The sequence below is a fragment of the Meles meles genome, chromosome 5, assembly GCF_922984935.1.
Source record: "Meles meles chromosome 5, mMelMel3.1 paternal haplotype, whole genome shotgun sequence".
Classification (NCBI taxonomy): Eukaryota; Metazoa; Chordata; class Mammalia; order Carnivora; family Mustelidae; genus Meles; species Meles meles.
Window position 1 is genome coordinate 84,011,313 of NC_060070.1, and position 23,035 is coordinate 84,034,347.

Genomic DNA, 23,035 nt, shown 5'->3' on the forward strand with positions numbered 1-23,035 from the left:
GGAGGCTAATCTGCAAACACCTCTACTATCTGTAGTTTCCTTGTTTTGTTAAATGTGACACTAGGGAATTAGTGGGGAAAGACAAAGAGCTGTTTTATAGTGGGCTATAAACCTTTGAATTTTCTGTGACCCTGTATTAAAACCATTTTTGTAGACCTGCAACAGGCAGGTGTTTTCTACTCCCATTAAGCAGTGTGGGGAAATGGGCAGGTATTTTCTTTACTATTGTTGTTCCAGTAACATTTTATTGCTATCTGAAACAATGCACCACCAAGAAGAGAGGGTTAGAGGCACAGAGAACTGGTTCGGCTCATCTATCACTCGACCCACGCAACTATCATATTTGGACAATATTTTTGCCATTCAAAATTCAAATTCAAAAATTTGAATGGCAAAAATATGGTTGACTCAGATGAGAATGAAACATCAAAATGGGACCCTTACCTTCATCTATCTGTTGTAATGGAAGAAAAGGCCTCTAGTTTCTTCAGAGGAACTTGTGTGTTCTGAAGTCCAGCTGCAGAAAGAAGGCTTCATTTGTCCCAGGCATGCCTTTGTTGAGGCTCTTTTACTTGCTGGGCCCATCCCTGCTGAGGAATTTAAAAGCATTTCAAGCAAAAGATTATATAGCAAAGCTTTCTCCTGCCAGGTGGAAGACCTGAATTTCCCCATGCTTTTTGGCCTGAGTGGATTGCTCCAAATTTTCTAATATCAAAAAGCTTTTCTGATGTGCTCTTCAACCCACCTCTCTTTGCTACAGTTTTCATTGTGAAGCCAAAAAGATTCTTTGCTCTAATAATCAGTTCATTCTGTTTCCAGAGTACAGATTTCTGTGTGCTTTTCTCAAAAGACTTGTCTGCTCCTCTTTCCTGATTTTTTTTTTTTTTACTTCTGTTTTCTTTTACTGTCTGAGATAAGGAATGATAAGGGATTTCTTTTCTACCAATATCCTGATTTTCAACAAACTTGATCATTTATTTCTCTTGTCTAGTGACAGAATTTTTTTTTTTAATTTTAGAATCTTCAAATCAGAAAGTCATGCTCAATAAAAGAAAATTTGGGGAAAAAGAAGCAAGGAAGGGGAAAAATAAATAAATGTTAGTCCTGTGCGCCACCATTTTTCCAGTTTCTTTTCTCTGCCTAGACTTTAAAAAAACAAAAAGAGATACTCATGGAAAATCTTTTTTCTTCTGTCTTACTAAAAGAGTGAATTCATGGTTACTTAAAAGGAAATGCCTACCAAACCCTATGCTGTCATCTGCCATCAGCGACGGCTACTTTTTCTGTTTGGTAGCACAGAGATGAGGTCCATTTTGCATTCTCTGTTGGTCACCGCAGGATGACCTTTGCTTTGAATGAGCCCTGAAATTACACTGTATAACATTTTCTTCTTCCATGGTATTTCTATAGCTTTCCTGCAATTCTGGCATCATCTCCGTTACTATTTTACACTGTAAACAGTTTTATTTTATCAGGTTGTAAACATACTCATATACAACTTTATATTCTGCCCTTTCACTATTATATTTTTCATGTGAATTTATAGTTTCTATAAATATAAATTTAAATGCCTAATAGCCCATCAAGAGTATTGTCCCAGTCTGATTAACTACTAAGTGATAGATTTTTAGGTTGTTTCATGATTTGAGCATTACAAATATAAATAATTTGGATCATACAAAGTTTAAAAATGTTTTGAAGAATAAGAGCTCCATTTGTTCCCCCAGACCATGACTATTTATTTAGAGTGAAGCTGAAAATACATTTATTTATTTATTTATTTATTTTCAGGTAGAAGGCAAAGTCTTATTAAGACCACAATCTATGGAGAAAGTAGAGTACAGCCTGGGTGTTTGAAGAATATACCTGTTTTGTTGTACCTGCTCTGGAGGTGACAAGCTCTTCTGCAGTTAGGTTGTGCTAAGAAGCAGCCACAAAACTACCACCCCTGCTCAGCCCCTGGCATGCTTTCTGCAGACTTTCGGAGTCTTCCTGTGCTAATGCAGGGCCACAGGTGTAAAATTCCCTACCTTTAGCTTGTGTTTTTAGGTCTTGGGTTTATGGAACCCTAAGACTAAGTGTGAGGCATACTCATACTGTTTTTTTCTCTGAGAAGATTGAACAACACCTTCTCTGATCATTATTGCTTGTCTTCTCGGGGCAAGGAGAAACCTAATAAAGAAACATGCACGTCTTTCTCAAGAATGGAAACTCAAATGATTCACCTAGCAACTGTTCAGAATATAGTCCAGAATCTAGGTTAAATCTTTCAGCACTAGAAAAATTGCAATCTTAAAGAATTTGGATTGAATTTGAATTTGCGTTTGAATTTGGATTGAATTAGATTTATGTCTTTTGTTTAGATTCTCAAGCTAGGATCCTCCCTCATTTGCTTTCTTATGTTTTTGATCTTTATTACATCTCCTTGACTCCCTTCATTTGTTCCTTTCTAGAACACAAGGGTTCTCAGCCAGGGACAATTTAGCAATGTCTGGAGACTTTTTTTTTTTTTAAATGACAATAAAAGGTGATTGTGATGGGGAGAAGATAGGCAGTATTAGGGGCATCTAGAGAGTAATGGCCAGGGATGATACTAAAGACTCTACAATGTATAGGACAGCCCCACAACCAAGAACTAAGAAGTCCAAAATGTCAGCACCGTTGATAAGAAACCCTGCAATAAATACAATGCAATGGATATTGGCCTTCCTTGGTTTATTAAAAGCAAAGGGCTAGTTCCCATTATAGACAGGAAACTGAATTCCAGAGAAGAAACTGACTAACCCAAATTTTCCGTGACATGGGTCTGTAAGCACTGGCTTGTGATTCCTGTTATAAAACTGATCAACCAAGAGCTAAACAGAAGGCTTTAATTTATGGAAATCTCTGTCTGAGGTAAAAGAAAAGAAATTTTAAAGAATCAAAAATTATGAGCATGATTCTTTTTAAACTTGCTTCCTTCTTGGGGTGCCTGGCTGGCTTGGTCAGTTGAGTGTTCAACTCTTGATTTCATTTCAGGTCATGATCTCAGGTTCCTGAGATCAAGTCCAGCTGTGTTGGTTCTGTGTTCAGCGGGGAGACTGCTTGGGATTCTCTCTCTCTCCCTCTGTCTCCCACCTTTGCTCTGTCTCTCTCAAATAAATAAATAAATCTTAAAATACATAAATAAGCAAGCTTGTTTCCTTCTTGAGAATGTTGCAGAAAAAGTCTGTTTAAGGTAAGATAAAAAATAATTTTTCTACTACTTAACTTCTCTAAATCTCAATTTTTCTTATGTAAGTGAAGATAAAATGAAGGGAAATAATTCCATTTTACAGAAAGGAATAGATTAAATGAGCAAAGGCATGTCAAGGCCATGCATGAAAAGGAAATCTTAGTATAGGAGAGTTGTATTGGTTCAGATTATTAGTTACAAGCAATGAAAAACAGTTCTGGCTAATTTAAGCAGAAGAGGGAATTATTGAAGATTGGGTGACACAGAGAGTTGTGAAAACCTAGGGAACCAGATTTGGAAATGGCAAGAATAAAAGGAAGCCTATATAGCCAGAATCATAGGCAAAAATCACACTTCAGTCTAGTTTCACCAAAGAACATGGATGCCCTGGCCTCCACCACTGAATAAAAAATTGTGTGCCACACTGGCCCCCGAGGCTACTGAAAAAGGATGTTAGTATTTCCAGTCCCATCTCTCCTCCCTACCAAGAACTGTCCCAATCCTTGCCTCACTTGTCTCCAGGGTAAAAATCCCAGGTTGGTTATTTTGGTTTGCTGACTCCAGATCATATGCTTTTGCTCCATAAGCCTTTGCTCACAGAGCCAGAGAGTGTGCTTGTCTGACAATTTCAGTTCATTATGGAAAGAAGACTCTATTTACCATATTTAAGTTACAAAAGGTAAGGAATTCCCTAAACAGAGGAAGGGGTCTCAAACATGGGTGGTCCCCCTCTTATAGTGATGAATATCCACTATAAAATTCTTTTCAACTTTACCCCCTCTGCTTACCATGGCCACAAAAACCAAATGAGTTTTGATTGAGTTACAGCCAACTAAGGCCAAACAAACTCCAGTTCCAACAGCAATTGTTATATGGCTTTTGTATAATTGTTTCCCTCCAGTTTCCTGACAGGTTCATTTGGAAGACTATAAAAATTCTAAGGAGATAATTTAAGATATTCTTGTACTTTTAAATCTAAGTGCAAAGAAAAAAAAGATAACTAATGTTAAACGGTGTTCAGAATGCAATTGTTTGGGGACCCTTGTAGAATTAATCTATAAGAAACATATATGACAGGGGCTGATGAGGGGGAGTCTATGATTGATCTGTAAAGTCTGACAGTCCGAGAAAAAACCAGTGACTTGACAGTGGATGAAAGAGGAAGAATCAATGATGAGTAAACTCTGATACCATTGTTGATAAATGGTGGTTTTAGATAATGCTGAATCAAACCTGGAGTTGTGGGAAATGGTCAATAAAGAATGTAAATCAAGTAACAGGTGGAAAAGCAGTTGAGGTTGGACTTGAGTAAGAAAAAAAACATAGTAATAGAGATTTCGAAAACTGTTTTTGTTATGTTTTGTCTTTAGGTTTGGGTATACAACACAAAAATGTAGTAGTTTGTAAATTTTATCTATGAAATAGGTAAAATAATTCTCAAAGCTTGCATTATACTGGGTGCATTTTTAGTCAAATCAACCAGGTCATTGTTAAATAAACGTTTCTCTTTTGGTTGAGAAAAATGTTCTGTTTTAGAACCTGGAATTCAAGGATTAAGTAACATATAGTTACTGCTGCAAGGAGCTCACAGTCTAAGGGGCTCCAAAAAAATATGATGAGTGTTGTAGCAGGTGTTTGCAGGAAACTAAATGGTGATGTTATCTATAGCTCCACATGAGAAGAAAAAAGAAAGATTTCCTGAAAGAGGTGTCTGAGCTAATCCTAAGCCACTGCACCAAAATTCTCAAGTTTTAAGAATTGGGTGAAGAATTTTTCTATATGTCTATATAAAAGAAATTATCAGAAGGAGAATAAGGCTCAGAAGTCACTTTGGGATACCCAGATTTCTTCTTCACTATGCCTATCTCAAAATTTCATATTGTTAGTAAATGTGAATAAATATAATTTAAATAATATGTATGAACATGATATTTCAAGACTTTATCCACATTGCTCAAGTAAAATGGTAGTGGATTTTCCTTGGCTCGATTCATCATACAACTGTTTATAGTGACCAACATCGTTTACTTTACCTTTTCTTTTTTCCTGGTGGGGTTACTAGAGACTAAATGAAATCTTCGAAGCTTAGGACAAGGCCTGGCACAGAGTAGAGTTTAATAAATGGTAGTCTCCCTTTCCAGTCCAGAGTGGATCTTCTAGGGCCATTCAATACAGTGCCTTTGTGATGGAGGACGCTCAGATACAGGTTTGAACTCCACACTAACCTCACAGCTTAAGCACCAGTACTCACCTAAGAAATCCTTAGCACTTTCTCTTTTTCCCAGTTTCCTCAGTTCCCACCCTATTTATTCTTAGAAATACCTCGTGGCAAAATCCCAGAGAGATAAGTTCCTAAAACAAAACTGTCATATTTAAATTCTATTAGAAAATTTTAATCACATAAGCCTGATTCACAGAACAGTTATTGAAAGTTTCTGCAAATGCAATTGCAAATAGAAGTATGAACATTTTATTATCTCTAGGAAAACAAATCTCACAGGGATTGAGATTACACACAATTTCAAATTCTAGAGTAGGTCAAGATAAGGCAATCAAAAATAAAATAGATAGATAAATAAATTGATCAGTGCGGGGGGAGGGGATGGCAATAAATGTAAGCAGAGCACTCTGACAACAGATGGCAGCACTTGAGTATCAAACCCTGCTTTTCCAAAACTTCCATATTAGGTTGTGACTTGCAGAAATGCACATCCCTGGTAAAGTGGGGCCAAGGATAATGTCTACACAGAGGGCATCTCAGGAACATTTGAACTAGTCACATAGTACCAAGATAGCAAGCACACAGAGATGTGGCAGCTGCTACAGAGTGGGATTATGAGAAGGGACGGCACGAGATAAAGTATTCTGAGACACAGAGAGCGTGATTTGTTGAAAATGTAAAGGTTGTAAACAGAACCAGAACTTGGTTCTACAATCCTGAAAATAGGATTTTCACCGCCCATCAGAGCACTGGAAGCATAAACACTTAAAACGCATTTCAGCCATACCCACACGGTATCATAGGAAGTCGAATGGTATTTCTTTCTAAAGAAATTAATTTATTTCCAAGTATAGGCCATACAAATTAAAGAGAGTGATAATAGAAAATGAGTACTAGAATTATATTTTTGGTAATATTTCTTATATATTAATAGATTTGTATATGTTTATAAGTGGGAATAATTTTTATTTATTTTTATTTTTTATTTTTTTAAGGAAAACTTTTGGACAGGGGCACCTGGGTGACTCAGTTAAGTACCAACTCTTGATTTTGGATCAGGTCATGATCTCCAGGTCCTGGGATCAAGCCCCACTATGGCTCTGTGCTGGGGTGGAGTCTGCTGAAGATTCTCTCCCTTTCTGCTCCTCCCCTTCTCAAAAAAAAAAAAAAAAAATGAGAGAGAGAGAGAAAGAAAGAAAGAAAAGAAAAACTTTTGGACTGATTTGCCAATTTATTATGCTGGTGGTAACTTATACAAAAAGAAATGGATTCCCTCATCCCTCTATATTCCATGGTTAGTAGCTAAGACTTTGGAGAAAGAGACAACTAGATTGAAATCTCACCTCACTTGATTTACCAAGATACTTAAGCTCTCATCTGTTAAATCATCTAATTAGAAAGTGAATAATAGCTACCTCATGTGATTTTGTGTCAAAGAACTAAAGCAAATAACATAATGGTTAGTATGTTTTCAATAACTGAAAGCTGTTCTTAATGTGATTCCATGTATGTTCTCCCCTCCAACTTTAAATAATTTACTTCAAATTCCTGAAAATGCATGGCTAACCATATGTACAGAGAAAGTGGCTGGAACCTTCATAGCTGCAGTAATGATGTTCTCGCAAATATTGCAGATGAAAAGAAAATTAATTTGGGATGGAAAGAGAAAAGATGGATATTTTAGTTTTATATTATTTATTGTGTGTTAAAATCTATGTGAAGGTGCCTGTTTAAGCTCAAGGCAAAGATCTCACAGTTAGTTTCGCTTTGCTAAGTTTGCTGAAGCCAAAGGACTTTATTGACCAGTGCTAACTAGTGTGCCCTGCAATACCCAGAGAGCAAACTAGAGCTATGATTTCTTATACCTCAATGTTATTGCATTGGCGAGAGATACACAACGCAGGCTTTGGTGGTGAGTAACTGGAAGAGTCTGTTCTAGATCACAGGAGTGTATAGTGGGCTAGTACAATATTTTCTTAGGCAATGCAAGAGAGACAGTTCTCACCAGCCTACTTTAAAGTCTGATTTCTCCTTCCCTAAGAATGGACTACTCTTGAAGTGGAAGGGGTTTGACAGTGAATAGGGCTAATGAGCAGTCTGTAAACATTCCAAAGTACTGCAAAATTCAAATAAAGTTGTAGCTGAGTGTTAGACCCACTAGCCTACGAGCTCTGCTTGAGCGAGGTTCATATCTCCCTTGTGTGTCTCCAGTGCCTCAATGGGGCTCTGCATGCAATATATTTATCAATACATGAATCTTCATGGTTTTGTTTTTATGAAATGTCATAACATTTATGAAATGTCATGACAACACTTCAGTTGTTGAAATAAGTACACTTTTAAAAAACAGTTCCTTGGGAAACCTATGACCTGTGGTGTAATATTAAGGAGTACCAAATACTGAAGTTAAGCATTTTACCTTACTACTGAGGGAAGTAAACTTTAGAAACTAAAGCTTTGAGGTTAAAGAATACAACTAAATGGGAACGCTAATATGTGACGGGGTATAAAATTTGAACCCAGGTCTGCCTGACTCCTAATCACAAGACAAAAAAAAGGTCTCGCATGAATTCTGCAAAACCTGGTCGGCTGCTGTCCTTCAACGCGCAGCCCCAGGCAGTTTCCACCGGAATTTAGGGCCTAGTTTGGCAAGAAGAGCCCGTATGTCCAGCCAGCTCACCCTCCACAGGCACTGTAATGGAAAGGTAAAACGTGGCTATTGCGCATGCTCACATCGCCTTTCCTCGCATTCCTTTCCCTGCCCCTGGACTTCGCCGCAGCAACCCTCCTGGAGGACTTTAGAATGGCTCCCGCCCACTGTGAAGTCAAATGGGCGGAAGCCGTTCAGGTCTGCGACGTGGACACCCTTCTCTTCCTCGGGCCTTTACAGCTTGGAATTAAATACGATGCGTTCCCGTTTTTCGGGAATTCAAGCGGGAGCTTGCCAGTTGTTAATATGGCCGCTGACAGGCCGGTTCCAAGCAGAGGCTTTTCATAGGCCAAGGTCGCATCCTAGCCCCGCCCAATTCAGCCCCCTAGGCTGCGTCCGCCTAAATCTTCGCTACGCATGCGCAGCGGGGGCGGGCCGGGAGGTGGGAATGCTCGAGTCTTCCGTGTGCCACCGCCGCCGTCTTTGCTTTGCTGTTTCTGCCACTCTGGGGCTGCATTGCCGGCGTTAGCCGCGCGAGGGGAAGGGAGGGGACCGACGGAGCGTGCGTGCGCGGGGGTCCCCGTAGTCCCAGCAGTTCCTCTCGAGCGGGGTGGGCGGCGGGGGTCAGTAGCAGTCGGGGGAGGCCCTAGACGGCGCCATGTCGGCTGGCGGCCCGTGCCCGGCAGGAGCCGGAGGGGGCCCAGGGGGCGCCTCCTGCGCCGTGGGGGTCTCCCCCGGCGGGGTATCCATGTTCCGATGGCTGGAGGTGCTAGAGAAGGAGTTCGACAAGGCGTTCGTGGATGTGGATCTGCTCCTGGGTGAAATCGATCCGGACCAGGCGGACATCACTTACGAGGGGAGACAGAAGATGACCAGCCTGAGTTCCTGCTTTGCGCAGCTTTGCCATAAAGCCCAGACTGTGTCCCAGATCAACCACAAGCTAGAGGTGAGCTGTGGGCCCCGGAGGAGGCGGCATTCAACCCCAGTTGTCAGATCCCATTTAACGCACCGGTGAAACCACCCTAGAAGATTACCACTGGGGCACCTGAGCTTTAGTGTGACAGGGGAGTGTGTGTGTATATATGTGTAAAGGAAAGGAATGAAAAAGGGATGTAGATGGACCTGTGGGTGTCCCGGCGTCCTGTCATCCACCTTCCTAGTATCTCTGTCAGGAGGAAGCAGGAACTGATTACACCAGCCTCCTGCAAATATAACATTAGCAAACCAGAGATTCTCTGTCCTAAGAATATCTTAGCCCACCTTGCAACATTTGAGTTCTTATATGGATTTCACATTGATAAACTAGGTTTATGTATCATCAGACTGATAGTGTTGATTGTTTTTAACCATTTCCGATCAACGTCTGTTGTTGCACACAGACATACTATTCCTTGCATGCATGAACAATTTAGGGGAATTCTATCAGAGCTCTTAGGAAAATTTAGTGGGATAAACAGCATAGTATCAGTGTTCTTCTCAGTTTACAGTTGGTCTTTAAATTACAGGCAGATAACCACCAGAGTACTCTCCAGTTTTTCAAATGACTTATAACATTGAGGTTTTTCCAAAGTCTGGATTTATTTGGGAGAGTGTGTGAAGAATTGTCATTTGCTTTAGTCTCTAATCTTGGTTGTGTGGGTGGAGTGGTGGTAGTTCCAAAAAAACAAAAAAACAAAACAAAACAAAAACCAAAAAACAACCTACCACATTGTGCAGAAAGTTAAATTAATGCATTATTACAGTATTTAGGAACATGGGAGATTAACGTTATTACATAAAGACCATTTTCTAGTAGATAATTTAAGAGAATGAATCTTTCATGTTAAAGTAGATAAAAATAGGACAATTAGTAATGTGCAAAGCTCTTTGAATATTAGGTGTCCTAAGAAATCATCATTGCTATCAGTTACAATGATTGAGAATACCCATTGGATTCAAATCAGCGTGATTATCAGATAGATCCTCTCTATAATTAATGGTTAGCGTTCTTTCTCTTCCCTGTCAGTTAGCCAAGAAGAAGGTGGTATAATTCATCTGTGATTAGCATAGATGCAAATCAGAGATTTTTGTTGAAAGAACTGTTCATTTCTTCCATACTTTTCGAAAAGGTTGGAATGGAAGTGCTAATAGGAAGCTAATCACTTCTTGTTCTAGCTATATGAAAATGTTTCTTGATTTCTTGTTTAGTGATTATTTCTAGAAGATAGTTTATTTTTTAGGTGGCAAAAATGCGTTTAATGGTGCTTTTTGGAAATAGTAAAAGCTTTAAATAACAGAGCAGGAGTTACTTAAATGCCACATGAGAACTTTCCTATCATTTACAACAAGTATCTACTGAGGATAAATAGCTTTTTAAAAATGAAACAATATCTACCTGATTTTTTTTTAAATGACCGAAGGACACTTTCAACAGTGGTATTTTGATGTCAGATATGAAATCTAATTTTGGAGAAAGGTTTATTCTGTGAGTAGGAGATGGTGCTCGTTTTTTTTTTTTTTTCATGAAATATTTTAAGTGAGTATTCAGAGCTATAATAAATTATGTATATTCTTTTTCTCAGAAATTGTAATTACATATTCTGACTCCACATCCTGGCTTAGAAGGTGGCCTTCTTTCTCAAAATAAGAAATGCTAGTCTGTCATGATGTGAGCATGTTTTTTCAACATGTTTGAAACCCTTGACTTAAAAGATCTTAGAAAATGGGGAGGGGACATTTTGTTTTTGTGTTTTTCCACTTACATTTTACTTGTTTGTGGGGTTAATCTTTCTCCACTTAGCAGGTTTTATAGTCTTCGTGGAATCGGTATGTACTGGTGAGGAGAGAGCCTCATTGTCAGTAGTGTTTTCCAAGGTAGATCTGCTGTTGGATTATCTGCAGATTTTCAGAGGTTGCTTCATATACTGTTATCAATCACCTGAGATCTTGAAATCTTAGAAGAGATTTCCATACATCCTAGCCCTGTTTTATTTTCTTAATAAGTGGGCTGAATTAATTCTATTGTTTTAAGAATATGGACATTAAAATACAACCTTTGAGGCCATTTGTGGCTTGATATAGCAGGTGGGTACTGAATTTCAGTGGTTTTAGAGGTTAATATTTTAAACCATATTACCAGAATTGAATATTTTTATAATCAAAACACAGATGCCTCCAGTATGGGTAACTTATATTTAAATTGGCCTTGAGTATCTTTGGAGATTGTTCCTTCTGCCCATTTATTGTGTCTTTAGGCAACACCATGTTTAGCATTAACATAGTAGTTTAGGAAAATAATTTTAGCTACAAAAAAATCATAGGTTACATTTTAAAATAAAATGTAAATGACGTCTACATGACTGCTGCTTGCTGTAAGTTATATTTGGGGATAGGGCTATTTATAAGGGGAAGGGGAGAGCAGAGAATATCAGAATATATTGAGATAGTGCCATTTCAAATTACTCACGTCTCTCCTATTTACCCTATGTACCTGCTTGAGAATTCCTGCTACGGTAAGCTACTTGGTGACTGTTGTGCTGGAGTCATAGTACTGATTGGGACAGTAGTAAGAGTAGTAGTAGTATTAGTAATATTAGTGTGTTAGAGTAGAACAAAGATTGAGATCCGGTACTTTAGAAAAACCCATCTCTCTGGGACGCCTGGGTGGCTCAGTTGGTTAAGCAGCGGCCTTCGGCTCAGGTCATGATCCCAGTGTCCTGGGATCGAGTCCCATATTGGGATCCTTGCTCGGCAGGGAGCCTGCTTTGCCCTCTGACTCTGCCTGCTACTCCTTCTGCCTGTGCTCACTCTCTCTCTCTCTCTCTAATAAATAAATAAAATCTTTAAAAAAAAAATTAAAAAAAAAAAAAAGAAAAACCCATCTCTCTACCTGGAAATGCAGTTTTCTGCCTCTTTAACCCTTCTTTAAAATAACAGCAGAACAATCCATCTGTCACATCCTCCTTTCTGTCAAAGGAGGATGCTAAATTCAGTTGCTCAATTCAACTCAATGCAGTTGCTGAATCAGTGTATCTTTTTAAGTAATTTACTTTCGCAACCATCAGTGGAGAAACTTAACTTTGGTCTAGAGACATGTTTATAATGAACCAATGAGGTACTATTCTTTACTGCTTTAAAGCTGTCCTGTTTTTAAACAAGCAGTGAAGCAATGTTGTAGTGTTGAACTTGGAGGTTACCATTGGTTCAGTATGTATTTACTGAGCGCTAATTATGTGCCAGTTACTCTATTGGGTCTTTGGGATATAATGGAGATCAAAAATGGACACAGTTGTTTCTCTTTCAAAGCTTGGATTCTGTTGGATAGTTAATTGGGGTAATTATCACATACGTGTGAAATTCCAACTTTGTGGAATGTTATGAAAGTTATGTAGAATAGTGAGAGCCTGTTCTGGGGGATCAGGAAAGCTTCCTTTTGGAAGTGACTATTGAGTTAAGACATAAAGGATAAGTAGGAATTAATTAGGCCACAATCAATAGGAATATCAATCAATCTTACAGTAGAGAGACTAGAAAGTGGAACTCAACTGTGACAGGAAAGTGTGTAATGTACTTGAAGAACTGAAAGAAAGTTGGTATGTGTTGTAAGAGTAAAGGGCCAAAAAAATGAGATGTAAGATAAGTTTGAACAGGTGGGTACAGACATATCTACTTGATTTTATTGGCCATGCGGTAGATTGAGGGGCTGGTATCATAGCAGTGGGAAATGTTTTAAACTGATGGTAACCTTAGGTATGAGATTAGAATAGCTCACTCAAGCTAGGGTAAGGAGAGACTTTGGGACAGTGCACAGAATGAATGCAGGAAATCATTTAGGAGGTTCTTATTCTGATCCATATAAGAGGATAGTGCAGGGTAGGCTAGTGAGATGGAGGTAAGTGTTCAGAACAGGAGAAACTGGAGAGGTAAAAGTAAACAGTTTAGAAATGGATTGGAATGGAGGGATGAGGGAATTCAGGATGACTCCAAGATGTCAGTTGGTTAGATAGATAGATGGATGTGAGTTATTATTAACAATAACTGTATTGCTAACCTTACTGATCAGTTACTAATGGCCAGACTCACTTAGTTTTGCATATATCAATTCATCTAATTCTCATGACAGTCCTGTATGATAGGTCTAGTATTCTTATTATTCCCATTTTTGCCCAGGATTAATTAAGTGGCCCAAGACTCTGAAATTAGAGAAGCCAGTTTCTCCAAAAACACGTGCATTTATGCCTGGTGCGGGGAAGGAGGAGGTGGAGAGAAAAGCAGGTAGTAAGAGTGAATGTGTCTGGTTAGATTGTAGGAAGGAGGAGTGAGGGGTTTCCGGGAGGTACTGTTATAAAAATTAAAAATGTTTATAAGCCAATGAGATGCATCTACTTGAGAGGAAAGCTCAATATTCTAGCAAAAGAGAGGGATAATTAGTATTGATAAGGTTTCTGAATGAAGAGGAGATCCAAGATACATGTAGAGAGAATGGCCTTACATTGAAAGGACAGCTGTTGTACTTTGAGACAGAGGGAGACAGTTTTGAGGGAGAGGGAAGCAGTGAGAGCAGAAGGTGGGAGGTTGAGAGTATTCTGTCTGATGGTTTCTTCTTTGTAAACTTGGAGCCTGGGACAACTGCTGAAAGTGGGTGAGAGAAATAAGAGCTTTGAAATAGTTAGGGAAGAGTGGGAGAGCCAACTAGCCAGAGCAATAGAAGGACTGTCAGGCAACGTTGGGGACTTACTTGGAGCTAGTTACCGTAAATTCATGGTACAACCAGTCTGCCCTGTTGCTTGACTTTCTCCAGCAATGCTTACATGGTTACTAACAGGCTCAGTGATGATAGTAATAATCCAGTGCTGTGGCACAGAGTTTGCTATGTAGACAAGAGTATTACTGAAATGAAAATGGTAACAGGGATGAAGAAAAGGAGATAATCAACTAAAGAAGTAGAAACAGGATTCGATAATTATGTATATGTGGGGGGTGAGGAGGAGGATGCCGCTACAGTTCTGTTTGACAGATGGATTAATTGATAGCTGTTTCATAGTCTCCCCCAAAATTCATGTCTACCCAGAACCTCAGAATGTGACCTTATTTGGAAATAGAGTCTTTGCAGATGTAATTAGTGTAAGGGTAAGAGATAAGATCATAGCCGATTAGACTGGACCCTTAATACAGTGAGATTGTCCTGATAAGAGACACTCAAGACATAGAAAGACCCTGAGAAGAAGGCTATCTGAAGAAAGAATCAGAGATTGGGATGACATTTCTACAGACGGAGAAATGCCAAGGATTACTGTCAACCACCAAACACTGGGAGACAGGCGTGGATTCTGAAGGAGACAGTTTCTCCTTTAGGGTATCAGAAGGAACCAATTCTTGATTTTGAGCTCCTGGCATCCTGAACTGTGAGAGAATAAATTTTTGTTCTTTTAAGCCACCAACTTTGTGGTGATTTGTTATGAGAGCCCTAGGAGACTTAGACCATGTAAGGAATCCAGGGAAAGGAATAGGTCTGGCAGGAAAAATAATGAGTTGAGTTTAGGAGATTGTGCATAGTTAAGGTTCTTACCCTTTCTTGCATATTCCTAACAGTCTCCTAGTTGCTTCTTACCCACTCCAAACCATCCTTTCATTGTCAATGTAATTCTAAAATGTTTCATTTTAATGGTTCATATGAAAAAAAAAGGGCAACTCTGATTCTGGTCGCTCTTCTTTTTATACGTCCCTTTTATTCATTGGCTAAAATTCATACTCTAGCTTGGTGATCAATGCCCACCCAATGTGTCTGTCCTTATTGCTTGTTACCCCTTCGTGGCTGCTGTTGCCTCTCAATAAAACTGGTCTGTGGGCAGTTCTCTAAATAGGCCTTGCTCTTGCATGGCTTTACCACTTTGACATAGGCTTTTGGGTATAATGCCTTCTCTGTCCCCTTTGTCTGCAGTATCGTACACCCACTCATCTTTCAAGGTACCACTTACATCACCATTTCTGAAGGCTATCCTCACTCCATTTATCTCTGCTCTCTGTAGGCAGAGGCTATTAACACCTTTAACTCACTTGGAGTGTTAAGTTGGTTACCTTGTCCTATCATTAGTAGTTGCCACAGCTCTTTACCTCTAGAAGGTAAGCTCTTTGAGGGTCAGGACGATGGCTTAGAAGAAATAATCTCAATATCATATGCTTTGTGAGAGCTGACTTCAGGTGTGAACATTTTCTCTTTGTGAACCCCTTTTGGTTTCTAAGAGTTGGTTGGTGGTTTTTTTCCCTGTAGTGTTTTCAAGCCTTATTGAGTAGTGAGTAATTCCTCTGAGTGTGGTATCTGGTTGACCTACATATGGATTACAGAATTGGTGTTTTGCTGGCCCCTTTTTAAAATTCGCAGTTTGAAACTCACACATTAATTACCAACCTTTCTGACCTATTTACATCCCTATCTTACTTGTGAGGGGTTTTCATTTCTCAGACCTTTCCCTACACCATCCATATATTAGCTGATCTCCATTCAGTACTTGGGTAAATTTCTCCTCTCTGACCCTTTCACTTCTTCTTTTATCTTCTTTTTAAAAAGTTTTTATTGAAATTCCAGTTAGCTGACATACAATATAATATTCATTTCAGGAGTACAATGTAGTGATTCAACACTTGTATACATCACCCAGACTTTCACTTCCTTTTTTTTTTTTTCTGAATTAGTACATCATACATGCCTCTATTATAATAGTGTTTATGATACTCTCCATCTTAATTGGAAATGTCATTTTATCTCTTTACCAGACAGTGAAATTCTGAAGGGCAGAATCCACGTCTTATTCGTCTTTTTGTCTCCAGATCCTGGCACACAGCGTGTACTCAATACATGTTTATTTGAATGAATAAATTATTTGAAAAACTTTTAGTGTTCTCCCATGAATCCTTCCAAGATTACCAATAATCATTTGTAATACGGGTTTCATGAGAGCTGGGCTGGTGTCTTTCTGTTAACATCCATAGTGTCTAACACAGTGTCAACTACACTGTTGAATGACTAAATCTGCAGGTTCATTTATTCTCCTGGTATGTAATTCACAAGGATATGATTTGTGAGTTCATATTTCATGGTATTCCACTTTAAGAAAAATTTGGAACTATGACTAAAATAACATTAAACCTCATTAAATGAGAGTATTATGTATGGATTGTATGCTTGTGACATTTCTAAAATATTGGGTGAGTTGGTTCTCCTCACTCTACGTCCAGTTTGATCATAAAGCAACTGAGTTGTTTAACATTAAAATGGAAACAAACATTTCATGTTTTGGGGGACTTCATTTTGTGGGTTAAGATCAAAGTAATTTAACTGTCAAAAATACATCACGGATTTATCTTCTTGTTTCTGTTTCAAATCCCACCCCCCCATCCTAGTTCATTCAGTTTGTTTCCTGTATTACACACAGCTGCCCTTTTTAAAACATAAATTTGATCGTATCTTTCTGCTTAAAAGTCCTCAATTATACTATGAATAAAATTCAAACTTCTTATTATGGCTGGCAAGCTCTGTATGATTTGACCTGTGCATATGTCTTCGATGACATATCTTATTACTCTTTTCTCTTATTCTGTATGGTCCAGCCACATGGGCCTCTCTTCAGACTCTAAGACAAGAGTTCTCAGACATTTTGGTCTCAGGACCCTTTTACACTGTACAAATTATGAGGTCCCTAAAGAGGTTTTTTCTTAATGTGAGTTATAGCTGTTGGTGTTTACAGTATTAGAAATTAATGTTGAGAAAACTTTAAATATTTATTGCAATAGTAAGCCTATTAGATGTTAATATATCATTTTGAATGAGAAAATAACTATTTTCAAAATAAAGAGCATTGTTTTACATTTAAAAATGATAGTTAAATATCTGGCTTACTAGAAGATAGCTGGATTCTTTCATCTGCTTCTGCATTCAAATAGTTGGGATTTAAGGTTTGGGTTATAGCCTAGGAAGAAAGTTTGATCTCACAGAAATAAATAGTTGGATAAGGGAGAAGTATTTAATAACCTTTTCAGATAGTTGTGGATATTTTCCTATAATATAAAAAGGTAATTTCTTGGGGTATCTGGGTGGCTCAGTTGGTTAAGCGTCCAGCTCTTGATTTTGGCTCAGGGTGGTGAGATCTGGCCCTGAGTTAGGCTCTGTGCTTCGTGGGGAGTCTGCTTGAGATTCTCTCTCCCCCTCTGCACCCCTACTCACGCATGCTCTCTCACAAATAAATAAAATCTTTTAAAGGTTAGTTACAGTGTAAAGTCTAAAGTTCTTATCAGTGAAGTTTTCATCCACTGTTAGAATAAAGTAATGTATAGTCATTGAGTGAATCTTTTACTGAGTCATGATGTTGACCTTATGAATTGTTCATTTTGAAAATACTGGTTTACTGAGTTATGCAGATTTTCTAAATCTGGGCACATCTCATTATACAGTCTTTTTAAAATCACATTTGGGGCCGCTTGGGTGGCACAGTCAGTTAGGCATCTGCCTTGGGCTCCAGTCACGATCAGATGATCCTAGGATTGAACCCCATGTTGGGCTTTCTGCTTAACGGGGAGCCTGCTTCTCCCTCTTTCAGCTGCTCCCCCTGCTTGTATTCTGTCTCTCTCTGTCAAATAAATAAAATCTTTAAAAAAAATAAAAATCACATTTGTACTATTACCAGTCCCAGAAAAATCTTGAAGTGTTTGGAAGCTGTCAAGATCATCCTGATGGATTCAGTTTTTCCAAAATTCTAATTTTCATTTGAAAACACAAATTTTTATCATTGGCAATACATGCTGCCAATTGTTTGCCGTCAGGTAACAGATTCGCTTAATTATTCTCAAGATTATGTCTACCAAATACATTAACCTTAATAACTGTATTTGCTCTTTTTCCAAGTAAAAATGATGTTCCATGAAAAAAATGTTGTGCTTTTTCTTTGGACAACATGGTTTGATATGTAGCATATACACTTTATGCACACTTCCCATTTCATCACACAGAATATTAAAAATACGTACTCAAGGGTTGAGATTTTAAAAATTAGTAATTTTTATTGCTGTGTCATGGGCATTCTTAAACGAACTTTTTTTTTTTTTTAACCATGAGCACATAGTGGTAAAGAGTACACTGCATTGATTTGTACTAAAATGCTATCATTTACTTATCATTGCTTTTGCACCTGTAGTACAAATATCAGCATGGTGAAAAAGCCAAATAATATTTTAGTATTATTAAAATAGTTTTGACCTTGTGGATGCGAAAAGTTCCCACAGACCTGTGAGAACTGCTGCTTTGATAGTAACAGGAACACTTCCCAGAAGAACCATATGCTCCCATTCCACTAATTCCCTTCTTTTTGTTTCTTTTGGACAGCTTATGCTTTGTAATTATATATTATAATACTTGCTTGTAATGACCTTGGACAAATTACCTAACCTCTCTTTGTTCTGCTATGTGGAAGGAGTAGAAGAAAAACCAGGGAATGGTTTTTGCTAGTTTCTTTTCTTCGTTTGATCCTCTCCTGGACTAGAGGTTTTGAGGGGTGCTTAAGGAACTAATTGGCAGTTTTATCCATAAGCCTGTAAAATAAAAACTAGGTTATGTTTAAAAAGAAAAAAGTACAACTGTTGTATATTTTCAGAAGATAACATGGACAGAGGATTAGGGTCTAGACAAAGTGGAGAAATAGGAAACTCAAAATAAAAAATTCCTTTGATTTTGGTGCTACACGGTGGAATCAAGTAGTGATGGGTTATTTTAGAAAGGAATTATCTTGTTGGAAAAGTTTGGGTGTTTGAAAGAGTGTGAGATGAGAAATAGAAAAGTAACAGCTCCATTAAATACAAAAAAGTGGTGATGATAATGCACTAATGTTGTTTAGATAGACTGCTCTGTCTTTTTCTTTTTGGGGAATACTTCATTCCTACTTTGTGAATTACTTGATTTTCATCTGTTTCCACACTCCATCCCACCCGGACCACATGCTGAGAATCACTGCTTTAGAAAATCCCACCAGTGGTTGATTTAATTGCTTGGGTATAGTGAAGGTCATGGTCCGGAGACCCTCCTAGAAGATCATTTTATCCTTACTGTTTACTGAAAGAATGTCTTGATGGTCAGTTTTATTTTATTTTTTCTGTAAATTAATCTTCAAGATCAAATGTAGGAAAGTGAAAAATTTGTTTCCCAGATTAAGACTGTATTTAACACAGTTTTTACTGTTTTGGGTTTTGCTTATTAAAGCATTTTTGGGCTATCGCTTGAAAATTTAAGTTAAAGTTGAAGGTTGAAATCAGCTGTTTCCTTTAAACTTTCATTCTTGTTCTAATGTTGCCAAAGTAAGACAGTCAGGTGAAAAATACTCAGGCTTTTTTATGGTCAGACTGATTCTGAGTCTGTTACTTATTAGGTATGTGATTTTGGGCAAATCATTTAAACTCTGACTTCCAGTTTCCTTAACTACTAAGAAAAATGTTGGAGAGTAAAAATTACAGATAATGTATGGTGTGTATATGCCTGCCATATGGTATATAGATGCTTGCTTAGTGGTAACTGTGAATATTGTTAGTTAAATTAAACATATGTATTGTAGCTATAGAAACACATTTTTTTTTCCTATGGCCAGCTGCTTGATAACACTTCCACTGCCTTGCCCTGTGAGTAATTGGGTTCAAAGTGCTGTTCTACAGCTGACCAGTTGGGTATCCCTGGATAGAAAATCAATTTTGATTGGCCTTGGTTTTATTATGTAAATAGTAACTGTCTTAATCATAGTCTTTATATTCTCTGAGATCTCTTTAAATTCTAAAATTTGGTGATATTAGGAAGTTAACCATTAAATAAAATATGGAAATTTCTAATCTGGACATAAAATTTATCAATGACTGTTTTCTTTGCAGCTAAAATACTTTTATCATTGATAAGAAATGAGTTACTTAAATATTAACTAAATTTAGAGTAAATTTGAAACACTTTTGAAAGTTTGAAAAATAAAATTGGGCTTTGACTTTTATTTTATTCTATTTTTCTGGGTAGATACAATGTAGTTTATTGATGTACATGACAAAGTAGGGCTCCCTAAGCTCTCCTCTTTCTTCAAAGGGTTTAGGATGGAAACTTGTTAAAGGTCGAGATTCTCATTGTATTGGGGGATGATTTGGGGCAAGGATTCTCCAGCAGCTGCGGGCTTCTGTCTTCCTCTTGTGCTCTCACTGGGGCTGGTGGTCCAGGGGGCTCTTATTTCTTAGAGGCCATGTGGACCAGATCTACCACCTGGTAGCTGTAGCCAAATTCATTATCATATCAGGAAATGGGCTTGACACAGTGGTCATTGAGGGCAGTGTCACTCCCAGCACTGAAGGTGGAAGAGTGGGTGCTATTATTATAGTTGCAGTGGACAGCCTGGTCCTCACTGGAACCCAGATGCCTTGAGGGGGTCCTCCAATGCCTGCTTTATCATCTTTTTGATATTATCATAATTGGCAGCTTTCTTTAGGCAATAGGTGAGATCCATGACTGATGCGTTCGGGGTGAGGACATGGAAAGCCTAACCAGGGAGCTTCCCATTCAGCTTCTGGATAACCTTGCCTCCATCCTTGGCTGTAGAAGCAAGGATGATGTTCTGGGCAGCCCCTCAGCCATCATGCCACAGCTTCTCAGTGGCGTCATCCACGGTCTTCTTGTGGCATTGATGGCATAGACTGTGTCATTAGCTTTTCATGTTGCCCAAGTTGTCATGAATGATCTTGGACAGAGGGCCTGGCAGTTTTTGGTACAGGAGGCATTGCTGACAGTCTTGAAGGAGTTGTAATACTTCTCAGGGTTCATGTCCATCACAAACATGGGCCATCATCGGAAGGGGCAGAAGTGATGACCGTCTTGGCCCCACCCCTCAAATGAGCCTGAGCCTTGTAAAGTGGTAGTAAAGATACCAGTGGATTCTGCAACATACTTAGTGTCAGCATCACCCTTTTTGATGTTGGAGGGATTTCCCTCCTGGAAGATGGAGATGGGCTTTCCATTGATGACAGGTTTTCTGTTCTCAGCCTTGACTGTGCCATTGAGTTTGCCATGGATGAAGTCATACTGGAACACACAGACCATGTAGTTGAGGTTAGTAAAAGGGTCATTGATGGTAACACTTTCAACTTTGCCAGAGTTAAAAGCAGTCTTGGTGCCCAGGTGCCCAGGATGGCCAAATCCAAATCCTGTCCGGCACTGCACAAGGGGATGCAGCCATCTGTTGAACAAGGACAGATAGAGAGCCTGGGCTTCAAATATTAATATCTGCATCTTCTCTTTGTAAAGAATTTTTATTTATTTTTTAAGTTGGGCAAGGCTTGAGAAATTATTTGACTTAGGTCCATGTTTGTAATAGGCCACATTCAAAAGGCCCACGTACTACCCTGTTTTCCTTGCCCTTTTATAATCATTTCTGACTTAAATATTAGTCTGCCAAATTAATTAATGAATAACACTTATGCCTCTTTAACTTCATCCTTCCTTCCTTCCTTTCTTTCTTTTTTAAAGATTTTATTTATTTATTTGACAGAGAGACAGTAAGAGAGGGAACACAAGCAGAGGGAGTGGGGGAGGGAGAAACAGGCTTCCTGCTGAGCAGGGAGCCCGATGTAGAGCCTGATCCCAGGACCCCGAGATCTTGACCTGAGCCAAAGGCAGAAGCTTAACGGCTGAGCCACCCAGGTGCTCCTTTAACTTCTTTCTTAATTCTAGAGGTTTTACTCAGTTACTAATAACTCATGAGGTTTTTGGCTTGAAAGATAAATCATATTGGGACTACCAGGCAGTATATGCCTTTTTTTTTTTTTTTTTTTTTAAAGTAAGGATCATAGAGAGAAGGTTTTTTTTGTTGTTGTTGTTTTTTAAATATTTTATTTATTTGACAGAGAGAAATCACAACTAGGCAGAGAGGCAGGCAGAGAGAGAGGAGGAAGCAGGCTTCCCGGGGAGCAGAGAGCCCCATGTGGGTGGGGCTCGATCCCAGGACCCTGGGATCATGACCTGAGCCGAAGGCAGAGGCTTTAACCCACTGAGCCACCCAGGCGCCCCAGTATATGCCTTTTGAAACACAAAGTATACCCCTTATCACAAAGATTTAATTAAGTAAATCTAATTAAACCTTTGAATTTTTTTTTTTTTTTTAATTTGTAAGTTATTGCTACACCTAGCATGGGGCTCAAACTCACACAACCACAAGATCTGGAGTCATATGCTCTACTGACTAAGGAAGCCAGGCACCCTAATTAAACCTTTAGATCTAACTTCCAGTTAACAGATCTACGTACAGGAATATATTCCCAATCTGCATAGAGGAATGTATTAGATAACAGTATAAAGAAATAAGACATGCAGAATGAAAGTCACTGTAATGAAAAAAGAGGTAAAGGTTGTGATAGATTAAATGGCTTATTTTAAACTATTTCTGGGTGTAGGTTCACTTTAGTATAATCTTCATATTGCTCAAAAAGCGTGTATATTTTTCAAATATTTGTTTTCCTTTTCTGATCACTTTGTTTCAAAGACTATAAAAAACATAGGTTTTTGAGTTTTTGATTTTTTTTTTTACTAAGAAGGACTTTTTAGATCAGACATTTTTAAAGATTTTATTTATTTGTTTATTTATTTGAGATAGAGTGTATGAGAGAGAGCACAAGATTAGGGGCAGAGGGAGAAGGAGAAGCAGACTCCCTGCTGAGCAGGGAGCCTGTTGCGGGGCTCGATCCCAAGACCCTGAGATCATGACCTGAGCCGAAGGCAGACGCTTAACTGACTGGGCCACCCAGGCGCCACAAGACTTACTTGTATTTTAAAGGAGCAGTCTTCAAGATGTACTGAACATTGTCTAGTAACAGGTGATTTTAAAGGTTTATAATTATTTTGGTAGGCATATTTTTGTTAAATGGAAGAAGATCTATAAGACATCATACATGTAAGTTTTTTTTTTTTTTT

At 38.5% G+C, this 23,035-nt stretch overlaps 1 protein-coding gene across 2 annotated transcripts in view; it reads left to right on the forward strand.

Annotated features, from left to right (window-relative positions):
- Positions 1-8,542: 8,542 nt before the first annotated feature.
- GOPC (golgi associated PDZ and coiled-coil motif containing) overlaps positions 8,543-23,035 on the forward strand; it is a 38,189-nt gene continuing 23,696 nt past the window's right edge. For both annotated transcript variants that reach the window (XM_046004384.1, XM_046004385.1), the window contains exon 1: positions 8,543-9,031. In XM_046004384.1, coding sequence (XP_045860340.1) covers positions 8,744-9,031 — 288 coding nt within the window. In that variant the 5' untranslated portion in view covers positions 8,543-8,743. The remainder of the gene's footprint in view (positions 9,032-23,035) is intronic.